The sequence below is a fragment of the Enhydra lutris genome, unplaced genomic scaffold (genome assembly GCF_002288905.1).
Source record: "Enhydra lutris kenyoni isolate GAN:26980312 unplaced genomic scaffold, ASM228890v2 scaffoldscaffold33, whole genome shotgun sequence".
NCBI lineage: Eukaryota > Metazoa > Chordata > Mammalia > Carnivora > Mustelidae > Enhydra > Enhydra lutris.
This window is the reverse complement of record NW_019154117.1, coordinates 24,534,967-24,553,585: the sequence shown is the minus strand read 5'-3', so window position 1 is coordinate 24,553,585 and position 18,619 is coordinate 24,534,967. Positions and strand designations below refer to the sequence as shown.

General features: G+C 39.0%; 1 protein-coding gene across 6 annotated transcripts in view; it reads left to right on the top strand.

Moving 5' to 3' along the window:
• LOC111153478 (zinc finger CCHC-type containing 6) overlaps positions 1-17,781 on the top strand; it is a 59,230-nt gene extending 41,449 nt beyond the window's left edge. For 3 of the 6 annotated variants that reach the window (XM_022512501.1, XM_022512503.1, XM_022512500.1), the window contains 7 exons: positions 795-842; positions 925-1,016; positions 2,793-2,908; positions 4,008-4,333; positions 6,407-6,483; positions 6,880-6,943; positions 17,420-17,781. In XM_022512501.1, coding sequence (XP_022368209.1) covers positions 795-842; positions 925-1,016; positions 2,793-2,908; positions 4,008-4,333; positions 6,407-6,483; positions 6,880-6,943; positions 17,420-17,487 — 791 coding nt within the window. In that variant the 3' untranslated portion in view covers positions 17,488-17,781. Of the gene's footprint in view, positions 1-794; positions 843-924; positions 1,017-2,792; positions 2,909-4,007; positions 4,334-6,406; positions 6,484-6,879; positions 6,944-17,069 lie in introns of all 6 variants that reach the window. The other 3 variants (XR_002641005.1, XM_022512502.1, XM_022512504.1) reach the window with 3 other exon arrangements.
• Positions 17,782-18,619: the final 838 nt, after the last annotated feature.

Here is an 18,619-nt window from a genome sequence, read left to right as displayed (position 1 = left end):
CTTAATTTGTCTTGTAACTGTGTTTTATGATCTTCAAGATGACTAACGTGATCCTTAAAACACTTGTTAGTTAGCAGGAACATTTAGCACTAAAATGGTCTAAATATATTTGTGACCTCTTTATGCTTCCCAGACTAGCACCATTAGATCATACGCAACTAATATGTCTCCAAACAATATATTGTTGTTCAAAATGAAACAGCTCCTCATAATAGGAAGGAGTCTATACAGATTCAAATATAAAGCAACACCCTCTCTTCTGATGGACACTTTGGAGAAAACGCTTGACTTATATTTAGGAATTGATATTACTTAGCTGTATTGCATATTGGAAACTCATTAAAAAGGCAGTCATTCAATAAAGTTAACCCTTGAACAGCAAGAGGTCGAACTGCACAGGTTCACTTACATGTGAATTTTTTTCAATAAATACAATACAGTAATGTACTCTCTCTTGTGATTTTCTTAACATTTTCATTAATCTACTTTATTGTAAAAATGCAGTATATAATACATATACAAAATATGTATTAATCACCTATGTTATAGGTAAGGCTTCTGGTCAATAGTAGACTGTTAGTAGTTAAGTTTCGGGGGACTCAAAAGATATGCGTGGATTTTTGACTATGTGGGAGGTTGTTGCTTCTATCCCCTACATTTTTCAAAGGACAACTATACTTTTACAAATAATAAAGTATGTAACACTTCCTTCTTCTTTTATAGTCACTTAATGTATGAATGGTGGCATTTCCTATTTCATTATCTTTTTGTTCTCATTAATTTTCTTTGCTTAGATCCCTTTGATTTGAATCATAATCTTGGAGCTGGATTATCAAGGAAAAGTAAGTTGCTTTGTTTATAAATGTTATTGTGATCCCTTTTCCTTTTACTCCATCTAATTGAGCACTTACTCTTTCTTCTTAGTGACAAATTTTATAATGAAAGCATTCATTAATGGTAGAAGAGTATTTGGTATTCCAGTCAAAGGATTTCCGAAGGACTGTCCCTCAAAAATGGTAAGTGTCCATTAGAAATACCAAAAATACTGGGATGCCTGGGTGGCTCAGTCAGCTCAGGTTGTGATCCCAGAGTCCTGGGATCGAGTCCCACATCGGGCTCCTAGCTTAGCGGGTAGCCTGCTCCTCCCCCTGCTTGTGTTTCCCCCACCCCCTCTCTGACAAATAAATAATTAAAAACTTCAAAAAAAAAAAAAAAAAAAAAAAAAAAAGGAAAGAAAAGAAATACGAAAAAAACAAAAAAGGTGCTTTATTAATTTGTACATATTACACCAGCAATAAATACTCTCAAAGTCTGGTGAATCTAGCCAAGATAAACAATTGCAATACAAAGCAATTCCAAAAACGTTTTTTTAAACATCTCAGTTCTGAGGCCATTTTTTATTAGGAGAAAAGGGAGAAACAGCCAGAAGTGGAGTTTGGGTGGGAAGATTAGTCATTGTGGTGCTGTTGCTTTGCCTTGGTAACACATGTAGATGGCATTGCTGTTCTGTGGGCATTTGGCTCCATGCCAGCTTCTGCCAAGGCCAGCCTCCACGTGGCTAGGGGTCCTCCACTTACCTCATAGGAAGTCTGGATTTTTCACTTGGATTGCAGAATAATACATCTCTTAATGGGCCTAAGAGAGAGACCAAGCTCTCTGTGCTAGCAAGCTTACTGGTATCCTATAACCTAATACTCAAGATTTGTATGGAACTGGACTCATTAAAAACAAAACACAGTCGCACTGTAAAAATTCCCTTCAGTGAGAGAAAAGGGAGTTAGGAATTAGAGGATTTTTCTGTTCAAGTTATTTTTTTCCAACATTAATTTTTTTTTTTTTTTTTTTTTTTTAATTTGAATGAGAGAGATAGGGAGAGCGAGCACAAGCTGGGGGAAGGAGTAAAGGGAGAAGCAGACTCCCTGCTGAGTGGGGAGCCCGATGTGGGACTCGATCCTGAGACCCTGGGATCATGACCTGAGCCGAAGGCAGACCCTCAACAGACTGAGCCACCCAGGCACCCTAATTTTTTTTTTTTTTAAATAAAGACTTTTTAAATGAACCTTAAGTGCATTTGTGTATATTCAGCACTGGATCCCATCTATGCATCTCCTTTTTGCTGGATATGCTATGGTTGTTTTCTACACCAAGGCTTCTGAAGCTTATTCCTACAGAGCACCTTGGGGATTTTGTTAAAATGCAGATTCTGATTTAGGAGATCGGGGTGGGGACCAAAACTTGCATTTCTTACAGACTCCCAAGTGATCCTGATACTTCTGGTCCTCACCTAAATTTCACTGGCAAGGAGGCTTCAGTCCAGACATTCTCTTTCCTTTCTTCTGATATTTTTCTCCAGAAGCCACAACAAACAAAGAATAGCACATAGCTTCTTTCTTTTTCTCTGTATGTGTAATGCAAATCATATTCCTCAGTTTATTGGATTTTAGCCTTTTCATTTTATGAGAAAGCGAAGCCTTTGTACCTGACCTCAGCCTCCCCCAAGTCCTGGCAAAGCTGACTCATGGGTATGTGTGATGCTCTTGTGTAGAAATGTCCTGGAAAAAACAGGCTGCTTTTGTGGTTAGGGTTAAACCATGGTCTGCATGATGAAAAGGAATAAACCAACATGAATTTAGGTAAAATTATCCTAAAGTAAACCTCTTAATGGTCTTCAATTTTGGAATTAAACAGTATAATAATCATTAAAAAGAGGGTCTCTGATTGATATCTGGTTAGTTTTCATGTTTTGATCTCACTTTAATAGTTCATACTTTTCTGTACTTACGTTCTGTTAGGAGTACTTTTTTGATCCAGAAGTGCTAACTGAAGGAGAGCTGGCCCCAAACGATAGATGTTGCCGAATTTGTGGGAAAATTGGACACTTCATGAAGGACTGTCCAATGAGGAGAAAGTAAGTCAGTGTTCAAAAGGGGTGGTTTCATTTTTACTTTCCTGTTGTACCAGTTTATAAATGAGGTTCTATTGTAACAGAAAATAAACTTGTATTAAATCCAGCAGTTCTCAGATAAAATGATTTTTCACAGTGAAAATGAACTGATTTAAAACATGCATTTAAGCACAGATGACCAGATGTCCCTTGGGTGTACAGATACCAGTCTTCCAGGCCTGCTCCCCTTTCCTCATTTTGGTCACTGCCCCAGTCACTACTCAGTTATTTGGTCGGCAGCCTCTCCAACAGGGATGGCAGAAGAAACAAGGAAAGTAAAATGGGCTCTTCGGGACATCAGTTACACTTCCAGTGTACAGTAACAGGGCTGTACCAGACTCATGTACAGCTTTTTGCCATTTAGGACCCTTCACGTGTACGTGGTTCAACCCTTAATGATTGCTGTGCTGACCCACTCACGTGGGTCAGGATACTTCTGGTGACGTTTGCAGGAGGTGGGGTAGTGTTGATTGCTTGCTTGGGACATACTGTTGTTTTGGATGGTGTGTTGGTCTTGATTGGACCATAATACTCTCATTTAAGACATGCTCTTAAGGCACCATCTGGAATTCGAGGCTCTTATTTAGTACTTTGGTTTTCTATTCAAATAATAGTCACTGCTCATATAGAGCAAGAAAGAAACATGTTTTACATTTTAAGAATATAAATCACCTTACAACCCTTGTTCCCTTGTGAACTGAAAGTTCCACATCTCAAATTTCTAGTGCCTACTAAAAGAATGGGCCTCAGAGTCACAAGAAATCACCCCAAAGATCACGGGAGTTTCTTTACATCCATATCTTAGCAGGTACTGGACCAAGAAGTTCTGCTAACTGCAAACACTGTTTTTATGGCACTAGAGTAGTTGTGAAAATCAAAAAGAAAAACTATACCATCGCCCTGAGGTTGCTTCCTGAAAGAGGAGACGAACTGAAATGTGTTACATTCTTGTTTTTCCCCCTGATACCTTCTGCCTCTGGTTATCTCCCAAACCTGGAGCACCCTTAATATCTTGTCAGGTTTCTGTTTAGATTTTTCCTACCGGTGTTATATCATCTTCTAGAGTGAGACGACGGCGTGATCAGGAAGATACCCTGAACCAAAGATACCCTGAGAACAAAGAGAAGAGAAGCAAAGAGGACAAAGAAATTCAGAACAAGTACACAGAGAGGGAGGTGTCGACAAAAGAAGATAAGCCCATGCATTGCACACCTCAGAAAGCCAAGCCAGTGAGGGCGGCTGTCGACCTGGGCAGAGAGAAAATACTCAGGCCTCCAGTGGAAAAATGGAAGAGACAGGATGACAAAGACTTAAGAGAAAAACGTTGTTTTATTTGTGGAAGAGAAGGGCACATTAAAAAGGAATGCCCACAATTTAAAGGCTCTCCAGGTATGGATCCCGGTCATACCTCAATGTTTGCACTCACATCTCAAGGGAAATCTCTTTTTTAGAGTTTAGAATTCTTTATTATTTTAGTTATATTTATTTCTTTAACAAATCAACTTACTGAAAAAGATTTTTAAGAAAGTGAACCCACCCCCTTTAAATTCAGACCCTCTTAAGTGGCAATTTCATTGAGAGGCTTATAGAAGTCATTTGTTTGACTTTTTCTAAGATTATCCATGAATGGAAAATCCGGTCATCCCCAGTGCCTATAAAATGTAGCCTGTGTGACCAGAAAACAAGCTGCCACTGGAGCTTCGCTTCTCAGTACGTGCACTTTGGAAACTAAAGCACTGACTGGCCACGGGGGAGGCATAGCTAAGTTAATCTCAGGACACCAGGCTGTGTATAGTGAGCCACTTGTGCTTTCATTTAAATATGTACATGCACATGCCTAGGAGAGGGACCAGAAGGAACTCCATGACACAGCTGTTATGGTGGTTCCAACTGCAGCAGAGAATTACGGAGTACGTAATAGGACATTATAAGTTTCCTGCAGCGAACGTGATTATTCTTACAATGAGGAGAAACACACTATCAGTCCATAGTTGAATGTCATCCATACATCCCGTCCCTTTGAGTTCTTGGATCTGCATTGACCCTTTCTATTAAATGGGTGAAGTGTCCACTGCGGGCACCTCTTTAACAGACTGTTAAGCATGAAGGTACCTTCTGTGTGTATAAATTAGAATTTACAAAGCAGTTTATACACTCTCACTTTGGTTCTCAGAATAAACCTGTGAGAGTGGATGGAATTTGATTGGCATAGAGAAGAAACCTGGGGAAGTCATTTTTTAGATTAAAGTAGTAACCTCTCCTGTTCCTGTCCTCAGTTGTGTATGTGTATGGGTGGTGTAAGAGAGTCAGCACTGATGACAATTCCCTTAAAATTCTCTACTGTTCGTCGTTCCTGGAACACTAATACCTCTCTTCCATTTTATTCTATCAGCAGCAATATAATGTGTCTCTTTTTTTAAAGACAAAATTTTTAGAGCACTTATTCTTATTTTTTTTTAAATTGAGCTTTATATGGAATGAAGTATATTTTTTAAATTATTTAATTATTGGTTTTAAAATAGGACTTCGGTGTTTATGGAAGATACAACTTGTCCTACTTCTAAGGAGCTCGGACAAATGTAAACTCCAACTTTTTTTTACCCTGACATGGGACATAGACCAGATCTTTAATGATTATAAGAGGAATATATATTTAAGAGAAATTAAAATAATAGCCAGAGCTAACATTCATGGAGTGCTTCCTATGAGTCAGGCACTATTTTAAGTACTTTACGTGGGCAGTCTCATCTCATTTTCTCCCCAACCCCATGAGATGGTGGTATCGATAATCCCAGTTGACAGATGAGGAAACTGGAAATAGTATAGATCAGATATAATGAAGTTCTACCAAAGTTATTTTTGTAGACCCTTCTGAAACTGGTGGTCTGTGTTTACTAAGTAGCACAAAGCACGTTACCATCGCGTTCCTCTTGGCTACAGTACAGCGGTAAAGGGAAGCCCCAGCATTCCCCCAGCTTTGATGGATTTCTTCCTCCTTGCTGGTAGCAAGGTTTAAGTTGTCTACTAGTGAAACTGTCAAAACAGAGCAGTGTTTCTGAAAGCCTGCAGGGGCAGCAGCAAATCAAGGAGAGTCAAGGGTATCGCGGGGTGGGAGGCTAGTTATTATCAAACCGAAGGAAAAGCTCCAGAATCTTGGATTCCTCAGAATGTAGTATTTACACACTAAATCAGGTAGTCACTGTACTCTAAAAGTAAAATAGGAAAGGAGGAGTGGGGCTAGGGTATGGGGCGTTTCCTCCCATAGCTACTCAAAGTACTCAGTTGCTTCTTCCTATTGGAAAATTATGCTGCCCCCTCTCATGTCTTCAAATATGTTATTGTTCACACAAGATGCTGAGTGGACCTTCTCTCCTGTCCACAGAAAATCGTTCTGTGGAAGTTTGAAAACAGGGATGCTGCTTTCATTTTAAAGTGAGAACAAAATGCTAATTTTTTTCTCAGGTGTGTCTAAATCAGATTGTGTATTCGGATCCCCTTCTTCACCTAGCCCCTTGAGACCAACTGGCACATTTGCTCAGGTAAACCTAGCTCACGCCTGAGCAGGAAGCCCCTGGGTCTCCTGTCTGTTGAGCGAACACTTACTGAGTGTGAGCAGCTCCGTCCCAGGCCCTCACCTCAGCGAGGTGCTGGGCAGCCGCTGGCCCGCCCTCCTTCCGCTGGCTAACCTTCCTGGCTCCTGTCTCTGGCCCTGGCCCTGGTGCAGTGTGGGGTGCGGCTTGCTGAGCTCCGGATGGCTCCGGATGGTGGGGCGTGCTTTGAGGATTCCCGAGTCTCTGTCTTGCTTTTCAATTAACTTGCAAAGTTGTGCCTTCCACATGCCTAATTTGGCCCTCCTTGGAAATGGTTACGGTTTTAAGGCTGTTTTCAGATGCTCTTCCTTTCGACTTTGTAAACCAGTCTATTTCATTTTTTAGGCAGTGCTTTTACATGAAGACAAAAAGAAACAAAAAACAACTATATTTTTGAGTCCCCAGTCAGGTATGTGGGTTTTAAAAAAAACAAATGTGTGTTCTTTTATTTACTGCATAGCTTACCACATGCCTTTTGAGATGCTTCCTTTGAGTAAGTGGTTTTAACAGGGACTGGACATCAGAATCACTCAGGGAACTCTTAAAAATACGGTTGCCCTGTCCCCACCTTTACCTCCTAAATCCGATTCCGAGTGGGTAGGCTTAGACCTGCATAGCTTTTAAGTGTTCTAAGGTTATTCCTATACCGTCCCTGAGCAGGAACCATAGTCTTTAATTCTTTATTCCTCTTTCACACTTTTTCTTTCTGCTTTGAAATTGCCACTGTCTTGTCAGCAGTGTATTCTCCTCATGAGACTATGTGCTGTGCACCAGAGGAAGGGAAGAAAGTAATTGTTGGCCTGAACTCCACTCTCTCGCTCTCTCACTATGTCTTTAATCCTTCCTTCGACAAGTACTTATTAAGCCATTTTCCCTCTCCCCCCTCCACTGCCCAGCCCCAAGTGCAAGGTACGAGCCTTAACATGGGCGATACAGCAGGGAACCAGCAAAGTCCTTGCTCTCGTTCACTCTGTATTCTTGTCAGAAGAGATACGTAAGTATTTCTTATGGCAACAGGTGCTGAGAAATACAAAGCAGGAAAAGGGAATGTTGGATAGGGAGGTGGCCATTCTGTTAAGTAACATCTATGCAAAGAATCAAATGAAGGAAGGGGCCAGGCAGGGGAAGTTGGAGGTAGACAGTTCCAATAGAACTGAAAACCACCGTTGTCCCTCGGTGTCACTGAGTGGCAGGTGCAGGGAGGGGGGTGGTAGGAGGTCAGGTCAGGGTAGATGGGTGTGGATCATGAGGCACCTTGAGCACTGGCCAGATTGGATTTCTTTCTGTCTGTGAGATGGACAGCTGTTGGAGGGCTTGGGACAAAGGAAGTTTAATCTGAATTCTGTTGTGGAAGATTCCTTATGGCTGCTGTGAGGAGGTGAGGGTGACAGCCGGCCCACGAGGAGGCTTCTGCTGGAGCTCAGGGGAGAAATGGTGCCGGCTTACTCTCGGGTAGGAGCAGAAGGCAATGTGAAGACTGGTCGTGTTCTGGATATTTGGCACCAACGTGGGTTGTCACTGGATTAGATGGTGACATAGGACAAAAAGTGGACCCGAGATGACACTACAAGTTTAGGCCTGAGCAACTGGAAGATGGAAGTGGAATTTCCTGTGCTGAGAAGGACTCAGGAAGAACAGATTTCAGGGAGAAAGAGAGTCCAGTTGTAGCCATGTCAATTTAAGAGACTGCTAGATGTCTGGGTACAGATGCCAGGTCGCCAGTGGGATGGACGAGCAAGGTGTTCAGAGCAGAGGGCCAGGCTGAAGACCGAGACTTGAGTATTTTCAGTGCAGATAGCGTTTGAAGGCCTGGGTAGGAATGAGATCACCTAGAAAATAATGCAGAAAAAAAGAACATTTAAAGGCTCAAAATAAAGAAGACAGACAGAAGATGGTCAATGAGGGAGTAGAGCAGCAGGAGAGCTGGCTCCTGGAGTAGGAGCTGGTACGGAGGACAAGGGGCCTCAGAGAGGGCTTGACCATTCTTGGGCCTCGCCACTGCAAATTCTGGTGCGGTGTGGGTGGCGCTGTAAGCATTGCATTGGGCAGTGCTCACGTCATTAGTGACTCTGGGAAGAGCCGTCCCTCTGGCGTGAAGAGGACAGAAACCTGACTGCAGGGATTTCTGGTGATCAGTGTTGGAAGAGGAACTGTGGGCAACCGAACCTCACACCATCCCTGCCTGGCCCACAAGCCTGTGGACAGATGCCCAGAGGGAGGCAAAACCCGGAGGCTCTCCTTTTCTCCGGTGTTTCAAGAATGTGAGTCGGAAAGGGGAAGGGAAACTTGAGAGGGAAGAGGAAAAAGAAAGTAACTGAGCAACTTTTTCAGCTTTTTTTAGTTAAGAAAGGATGAAACTATAAACTCTATAACAAATATTCTGAGTTCTGGCCTGTAAACACCCTTAGTAACTTTGCTTAGTCTCTCTCTCTCTCTCTCTCTCTCACCTTATTCAATAAAGTAGGGTTAAAGAAAGGAAATTATATAAGCAAATAGAGCGTGTGTAGTCTTTTTAACTTGATTGTACAGTTTATGAGGAAAGTTTCTGAAATTTTAAAACTCCATTGACAGAACCTGACATTTTTGTATGTAGTGTAAAACAACCCACATATTTTATGATCAGCTTTTGCCTATTGTATGTTATTGCTGATATGCAAACACCATTTGTTTTTAGCTTGGAGAGATGTTGTGTTCGTTAGAATGTGAAGAGGCGAATGGGTCTCTGCCATCAGTTCCCGGGAGACAGCACTCCCTGCCCCTAGCAGCCTTGTAGGCCCCGCGGGGGCGAGAGGCTTCCCTGCTCTCACCAGCACAGTCTGAGGGAGCCAGGGCGCGGTGCTCTCACCCTGGGAAAGCTCTGAGAGCTCCCAGCAAGGGATGTTTGGTTGTCTCTACTCTCAATGTCGTTCACAAGAGAAAAATAAATGGACTTGTTAAATTATGTAGCTACTTCTGTTTCTGCTCGTCTGGGGATGAAGTATCTCAAGTATATACAGTAATCTAAACAGGAGTAGGCACTGATTTTTAAGCTATGTGAATTCCAGGGATTTTTTTTCTTTCTTTTTTTTTTTTAATGATTGGAGAAAACCTTTAAAGTGGCATCAGATCGCGTAACAATTCCAATTTGTGAAGAATGGGCACTGGTTTGGTATAGAGTGAGGTCAGATGGTTCAAGGAGAAAGAGCCAGAAATCTTCGGAAAAGTACCGCCCTTACCTAAAAAGGGAACAGTGGATATAAAGGTAAAGACAAAGGCGGCTCTGTGAGAAAATGCAGGAGCAGCTGTTTCCTGGGAAGATTTTGCCATTGTTTTCAGTAGAATGCATGGACGGATGTAAAAACAAGAAACATTCTAGTGGGAAAACACCTCAAATCAAATAGAAGTGAAGTGGGCCTGGGGCCCTGTTGTGAGACGAGAGGAGGAGGCTGACACCCTCTGCCTCTGAAAGCCAAGTGCGGGAAACGGACTCTCCATGGCAGTGTGTGCGGTTGCTTCCCATAGATCCTCTGAGAGTTTCAGGGTCACAGAGTTACCATATGTAAACAAGCCGAAAGAGTGTTGTTTTTACAAGCCTCAGCCTTGAACAGATATTTCCAGAGCATTACACAGGGAAAATAGGGATCCTTGCTTGGTCGAGATGTTGCTTTTGCCGAGGGTAGGGTGTGGAAGAACATGGCCTCTGCCATCAGATTGCAGGATATGATTTCTAGCTTTGTGATCTTGAAAAACCTGCTTACACTCCGCTTGACTCAGTTTCCTCATCTGTTACAAAGGGATGATAATAGCTGGCTTACAGGGATGTTGAGAAATCCATGTAAAAGCACTTAGAACAGCACCTGCGTGTAGCCACGGAACAGAGGTTTGTAGAAGTGGTGACACACTGATGCTCCCGCACAGTGTCCATTGGCGTGGCTCCTGATAAAGGCTTACACGTCTTGAAAGTAGAAATTTATTATAATTTTCTGAATTTGTTTGTCAGTGGGAGAAGAATACAGATGTTGGACATCTGGACATAATACCTGGGCATGGCATGACCAGTTGGCTGTAAAGATTTCTGTAATTGTCTTCCGCGTCAGAGACTTAAATATTTACAAATATTTTCAGCAACTGTAAAGCTTAAAGGTTGAATTGACTACAGAAGAAAAATTATTACAATAAACATACCTACTTTATACCAGAAAAAAAAAAAAAGAAAACATTTATGGGTGGTTAGAATCTATCTTAGTTAAACTCCTTAGTCAACAACTGTTAAGACTTGTCAGATTTATCCACAATAACCTCACCCATTGTCTGTATTATAAATCTGAAATACATCTCAACTGTCAGTAGTGTTAAATTTCCCCCGAGCTCTTTTTTCCCCACAGTACTAAATATGTGACACACAGGTGGTTTCCTGTTGATAGGACGGCCCCTGTTCTCTCCAGTAGCCATATTGACCTCAAGCAAGAGACCTGCTTTCTCTGAGCTCCAGATGTCTCATCTAGAGAAGGGCTGTAGCCCCATTTATCTTACCAAATCCTGAGGTTAAAGCACCGAGCCCCTAAAAAGCCAAGTTCTCTTTCCTGATACTTCTTGCTCCATTCCTTTCTCCTGGGCTGCATATAGTCCTTAACTGCCAAATGGGAGAGTAATGAATAGAAGATTCCGTGAATTTCCTTGTTTTCCATTGTGACTCCCCTCCCCCTTATACACACTGCTGACGCAGTGCCTTAGATGTTCAGTGAGTTTTACTGATAGAGATGTATTCATTTTGAAAGAATAAAGAGACTAAGCAGGAGAAGGGCCAAGAATAAGAGCTTTCAAATCAGACATAGGTGAGTTTGAAATACAGCCCAACTATCTGCTGGCTTTTCAGCCTCTGTCAAGTTACCGGACATCTTTGTACCTTAGTTTTCTTATCAATAAATTGGGGCTGACACCTCACAGGACAGTTGTAAGGATTAATTTTCTATACATAAAGCTCTTTTCACAGCATCTGGCAAATATTATCCCTCAGCAAGTTATCACTGCCTTGTTACGGGTGTAAACAGTTTCCTGCCTCGCTGTTACTTCCCTCTTCTAATAGGACACATACATCATGGACATTAGAACCATAGTCAGCTGGTTTTCCTGCATAAGTGAATTACTCTGGTTTACATAATAACCATTTATTCAGAAAGAGAATCTCAAAAAAACTAAGATTTCTCTATTCCTTACAACTCCCCCTTTTTGCAAAGAAGGTTATATTTCCAAAAGAACTACGTCTGACTCTTCATTTATTCCATTTTAATCTCACAGTTTGAAATCCTAAAAACTGAAGATGTTGGAAGAGATTGATGGTATCTTTACTCCCTCATGATGATGTGTATATACTATCACAGTTTTTTACCTCGACCAGAATTTAAAAGCCTAATTTTTTTAAAAAGTGATCTTTATGATTAGTAAATTTAAAATAACAGAAACAGGGACGCCCGGTTGGCTCAGTTGGTAGAACATGCAGCTCTTGATCTCAGGGTTGTGAGTTCAAGCCTCGTGTTGAGTGTAGAGATTATTTAAAATCTTGAGTAAAATAAAATAACGGAAGTACCTTTGTAAACAATATAGGGACACCTTGTTATCAGTGAGTAGAGATCATTCTTGTTGACACCCTTCTCGATATTCCAGTATATGAACACGCCCATTATTTATTTAATTATTCCTTATTAATGGACTAGCTGCTTTCAAATATTTGGTACATCAGTGTCCTCCAAAACTTTTTTTTTGCTCTCATATTCTTCCCTCAAAATGTAGAAAGCCCATGTTTCTTATATATTTTTGAGTTGATATCTGAAATTTTCATCAAAATTGCAAAGCATATAATTCCTGAGGTTTTTTAAAAAATAAATATTGAAATTTTAAAATAAAACTTACCAACTAGCCTTAAATGTATCAAATGAAATTAATATATCACTGCTTTTTCATACACGCTACCATTCATTTACAGCTCCTTAACAGGCAGAAATTTTACTTTCCTCCTTGAATTCCTTTGTTTTACTTCCATCTTAAGGTAGTATATTTTTTAGCATATATATTTCAAGCATTTTAGGAGCACCTGGGTGGCTCAGTGGGTAGAGTGTGCAACTCTTGATATCAAGGTTGTAAGTTCAAGACCCACTTTGGGTGTAGAGATTACTTAAAAACAAACTCTTAAAGAAAAAGAAGATTCAGATTGAAGCATATTATTGATCAGCCTATCCTTCTTATCTGCAATAATATTTATAGAAATTTGATTTTTTAAGCTTTTTTGTCAAAGTGTAAAAATTTCTTCTAAATTGAGTTTTTGCATTAGAATATATAATCAAAACAAATGTTACAAAATTAGCGAAAAAGATTTTTCTATTTATGTTTACATACTGAAAGTGACTGCCATTTAATGAGATAGATGGGATTTTTCTCCATACAATCAAGTATTTTTGGATCAATACTACAGGAATGAAACAGTGTTCCTCATCATTTCTTTCCCAAATCTTTTTTGTTTTTATAGTTGGTAAACATCAAGAAACCCCAGTAGTCTTTATGATAGGGTATTAAAAGTAATAGATATGCTTTCTTTGGGAATGGAAGATGTATTACAACAGTGTCATTCAGTTATTGCTATTCCTTTTTAAACGAAGTGACCAAAAATCACATAGTAATGTATCATTAAGAATTATTTGCGATGAACATCACCTATCAGTGTAATTTCACAAAAGCTAAAAATTTGGAATTTTTGTTAGAGGCATTCACACTTACCACAGATAACCAGCGTTTCTTTTCCTTCCTGCCTCCTTGGGTTTTTTCCCAAGGCCATGTACCACATTAAGATTTGGATGAGGAGGAGACATGCCTTTCTTCTATAAAGTAGGAGGACTGTGAAAGGAAGACTGGTGTGCCTTCTGAGATCCAGCCCAAAACCTTGGCCACAGAGGCGTTCTCAGAAAGAATCCAGTAGACATGAGGCACCCCAGTCAAGTCCCATAAAGCCCCCTGCCCACTCATCCTGTTCAGTTGGCTCAGGGATTACATGTACCCAAGTTTGAAGACCACTGTTTACATCAAACACCATCAGGCAATATTTGCCTAGTTATTGCCTCGGGATAAATTCCTAGTGAGTAGAATGATAGATTTAAAAAGGGCACACCTTCTCACAATGATGCCAGCAATGCCAAAAGGGGATTGTTGGCCACCCCAGAGAGTCTCTGACTGCCTGTTTCCCAGACCCTCACTTTATGGGAGTAGTCTTTTGCCCATCGGCTTGTATTCTCTGTTGAAGTCTCCTGCTTTTCACATGTTTTCACTGTATTTCTTCATGCTTCTATCTTTGTATTTTTTAAGTAGGGTAATCATCTCTGTTTTTAGCTTTAGTTTCCACATAGAAATCCATTTGTCCTTTAGCAAACATGTTCTGTCCTTCCCCGCCACCACTCCAATTTATTAATCTTTCAGTCTCGTTTATGATTTGTTTTGCCATATAGTTTGTCGCTTGCTTGTTGTAGTCGTTTCATCTAGCCAATTTTTAGGTGATTTCAAGTCATGCTTCCAGAGTTTTATAAATTTCATGTTCTTCCCTCAGAGTACCTAAAAGTTCATGTTTTATTTCTAGTGGGTTTACTTTTTTACATGCACATTTTTATATGAAATTTCTTCAGGTATGATTTATTTTTTTATACAGGCTATGTAGTAATCAGACTATAAGCACTATTCTTCTAAAAGAGTGGTTTCCTAACATGTTGGGAAAAATACAAATATACAAATATAACTCATCTACTAGAGAACTGACCTTATTTTTTTTCCTTATTTTCTTCTCAATCTTTTTTTCAATAAAAGATCATTAAGATGGTCGAAGTCAGGCTTTGACCACCATCTCAGACCCATTCCATCCTTCGTGGCTTCTCCACCCCAGAGGCATCTATTATTAGGAGTTCAGATGTTCTTCCACTTCTTTTTTCTAAACTTACATATGTACCCTTTAACATACATATCATTGGTGAATTTTGTAATTTAAATGATGCATCATACTGTATAATAAGAATGTTTTACACCCTGCTTTTTTGTATCTATTTAATGAAGTGATTTTGAAATTTATATAGATCACTATATATAGACTTAGTTGTATTTCTTTCCAGTATTCTATCTATGAATACAGAACATACTATCCATTACGTAGCACATGAGCATTTAGACTGCATTCAGTTTTTTGCTCTTATAAACAGTGCTGTACTGAACATTCTCATCTGAAGCTCCTTGAGCATGTATGAGAGGTTTTATCATTTGTGTATCTTGAAGTCAAACTCTGTTGAGTCATAGTGTATGTGCATTTTCAACTTAGGTTATCAAGTGATTGGTTGAAATAATTGCCACTCCCAACAGCAGTGTTTATTTTTGCAAATTTGATGGGTGAAAAATACTGTGGTGTTATTCTAATGTATATTTTCTTGACTCTGGTGATACTGTTATATGTTTATTAGCCAATTGGAGTTACTCGTCCGTGAATTCCCTGTTCATATCATTTACCCATTTTGTGCTTGTTACCAGTTGGGAGTTCTATAAAATCCCTATACCTGTTGTTTGCCTATTTTCCTGTTGCATTATCATTTCCTTATTAATTTGTAAGTATTCTTCATTTATTCTGAATACTACTCCTTTATTATATACATTCCAGATATCTTCCTCCAGCATATCTTGTCTTTCAACTTGTGTCTTTTGCCACTCCAAAGTTCTAAATTTTGAGGTAATTGGTGATGGATTTTCCATGGTTAGTTTTCATGGTCATGTCACTCAGTGATTTTAGGGTCATCGTTAAGAAATTCTTCCCTGAGTTCATAAAGATATCCATCTATAGTTTCTTCTAACAGCTTTAAAACTTTTATTTTTTTCTAGTTAGATCTTGAACCTCTATGAATTGTGTGTGAAATACGAGGTGTAGTGATCTAAACTTTTTGTCCCTGGAATGATAAGTCTATCCTCAATACTTCAGGCAGTTCAGAATATCAAAGATTTGTTGCCTATAGACCATTCGAGGCTCTAGAGTATAAATACCATGGGAGAGTGCTGTGCTCCTTCCTGGTATCACTCATTTTTCCCTGTGCATTGACTATCTGGATGCTCTGCTTTGAAAAGTTTGCTTCTGGGGGGGCATAAGTTTCTATTTGCATATTTAATATGTTTGCTTTAGTAAATGTAGATAGTTAAGCAAAAATGAATAAAATAAAAGCCATTTATACTTCATTCTAGAGCATAACTACTACTTAGGTTTGGGAAATAAAGTCTTCCCATCTTTTCACATCGATGTACTAATAATGGCTAATATTTATTGAGTACTTTTCTATGTACTAGCTACTGTTAAGTTGCTTTACAAACTGTATCAGTTTATTTAATCTTTAGAATAATTCCAAGGGGGTAGGTGTAATAGCCCACATTTTTTCAGATAAGGACAATGAGGCACCAAACATTGGATTGATAGGATTTTTCATTTGTTTTTAATTTTTAGTGGTTTTTTTTTTTTTTTTAAACTGTTTTTCAAAACAGGGCTTGAACTCACAACCCTGAGGTCAAGGCCTAAGCTGAAATCAAGAGTCAGACGCTTAACCAACTGAGCCACCCAGGCGCCCCTTTAATTTTTAGTTTCTATGAAAATACTATTCATGTGGTTTTATAACCTACTTTTTGTATTAGTAATTATTATTCTATGCAAATCTAGTATTCTGTTGTGTCTATTATATACTTAGTCATTCATATCACAAATTTTGAACATTTAAGTTATTTGCATACCTCAGTTATGGTAAGATTTCTATGACTATTCATTTAGCAAAACTCCAACCCACCTCTCTGTCCTTCTGACCTTCCTTCAACTTGATGATCAAAAATTGTTTTAAGTTGCATTTCTTTGATTACTCATTGATACTAAATGTTTTATATATATATACTCATATGCTTTTTTTTTCCCCTTTCATATGTCAGTTTTTCTTTCCCCAGCTGTATGTCGATGTTCATCTTTTCCCTATTGACTTGCTTTAGTACTAAGCTCAGCAAGTCTTTCTCATAGGGCAAGGTGGTGTGCTTAGGAAATTTCCCCACCCCAAGATTATATAAATAATCATTACTTCTTATACTTTGGCGCTTTTATGTTTAATTCTGTAATTCATTTGGAATTGGGTGGAGAGGAAGGGTATGTTGAAAGAAAAGAAAGAAAACTAATGCTCCTCTCCCTCCCAAAATGACTTATTTGACACAGTACCAGCTGTTGAACAATCCACTTTACCTTACTGGTTAGAAATGCAACCTTTGTTATATACTACTTTCTGAAAAATAATTAAGAATTTATCAGTTTTCTTTTCATTGATCTATTTGTTTATACTCCAGAACAAAACTTATTAAGTCTTCTGTAGTATGGCTTTAATTAGTAATCCACATTTCTGTCCTTTACCTGTAAATATAATAAATTTCCTTTTTTCTTTTGTATCAATAAGGTATTGCTAGAATGTCACCATTCACAGGTTCATATCTGCAAAGTAATGATGCAAGATATTTATTTTTAGCCAAAGAATTTGTCCTGTGTGGTTGTAAGTGAAGACACTGATGTATGCAAAGCAGAGGTTTCAAAAAGTCCACCTGGCCCTCTGCACCAACATGGAAACAGTGATGAGAATTATGTCACTCTAGCAACCTGCCTGCATTTAGAAAGAATTTTGACTAGGTTTGTGTTTAATAGATCATGTTCCTTACATACCTTTTTTATATCTAGCCTTGCTTACTCAATTCAAAATAAGTGACCAGTACCAGTGTGAAAAGTTTCTGTAAATAAGTAATAATAAGTAATTTTATGGCTTTTGTGATAAAGTGAGGCTTGTTTTATTTATGTTGGGTTTTGTTTTTTCCTCCCCTCTAGGTAGCCTTTCCAGTAAATATATGACTCAGGGAAAAGCCTCAGCGAAGAGGACCCAGCAGGAATCATGAGGGAAGGAAAAAATGCAGCACTCTAAATGGCCACTCAGGCGTTCCCATTCACTTTGAAATTAGGTTCATTTCACAGGACATAGCAGCATAGATCAGGCTTCAACTTAACATTTAAGGGAAATGTCAGATTTTTTTTAACTTAATGAAATTGTTAATGAGGAAAAAAAATTTAGTACAGTCCCAGGTACCATGAATCCCCATAGATGTAAGGATTTTAAGAGAAAGCCATGATGTATGTATTTAAGCCAGGTTTGGGGGGTTTTTTTTGTTGTTTTTTTTTTTTTAGGCCAAGCTTAAAAAAAAAAAAAAAAAAAAAAAAGTATAACTGTGGGCCAGTATTCAGTGAATACAATTTCATGGTTTTTAATTCTTTCAAAGCACACTGAAAGTGGTGTGCTGATACACCCAGAGTAAATTAACCCTTTTTTTCACCTACAAATCCCTTTTTTGTTTTGAAGAAGGGAAATTATATTTATTGTTTACTGAATCCTTGTGTGAAAGCATATCAAATATGTGTGAACTGCTACTACTGTATTTACAATTTACAAACCATATTTTATTGATATTTGTAGAAATGACAACCTGAACATGAGCACCTATTTATGCAAGCCTTCCGTGGGTCAAGCAGCGCCACTGAGAGGCTCTGGGGTTTTTTCCCTAATTTTAAGTAAGTTGACATAGAATTACTGTGCTCATAAAAAAAAAAATGAAATAAGGAATACAAGGAGTCCTGTTTGCTGCTAAAAACATTTTCAAAGGAAAAATGACAAAACAGAAGTGCTTTTTACTTTTTATGATACTCGGAAATTAGGGTGGAGAACTTTTAAATATCCCTGAGGATTAAAGAGGCCATCTCTGCCAATCACAAGTTTGGTTGGTGTCATTCTGGGTCTGACTGGAGCCCCCCTGGAACTGTTTCTCTAACTCCACAAGCCCTCCAGAAGTAGAATGTGGTCAGAACAATGCCTCGGTTTATTTATCATTTTGAAATAAAACCAGAATTTCAACCTGTAATTTTATCCACATTACTTTCTAGCAAGAGTCCTAAATTTCATGAGGAAACCAGATGAAGGAGTGAGGGCAGTATAAATCTGCTCCTCTTTATCTCATACTCCCTCTACTTTATCTCGTG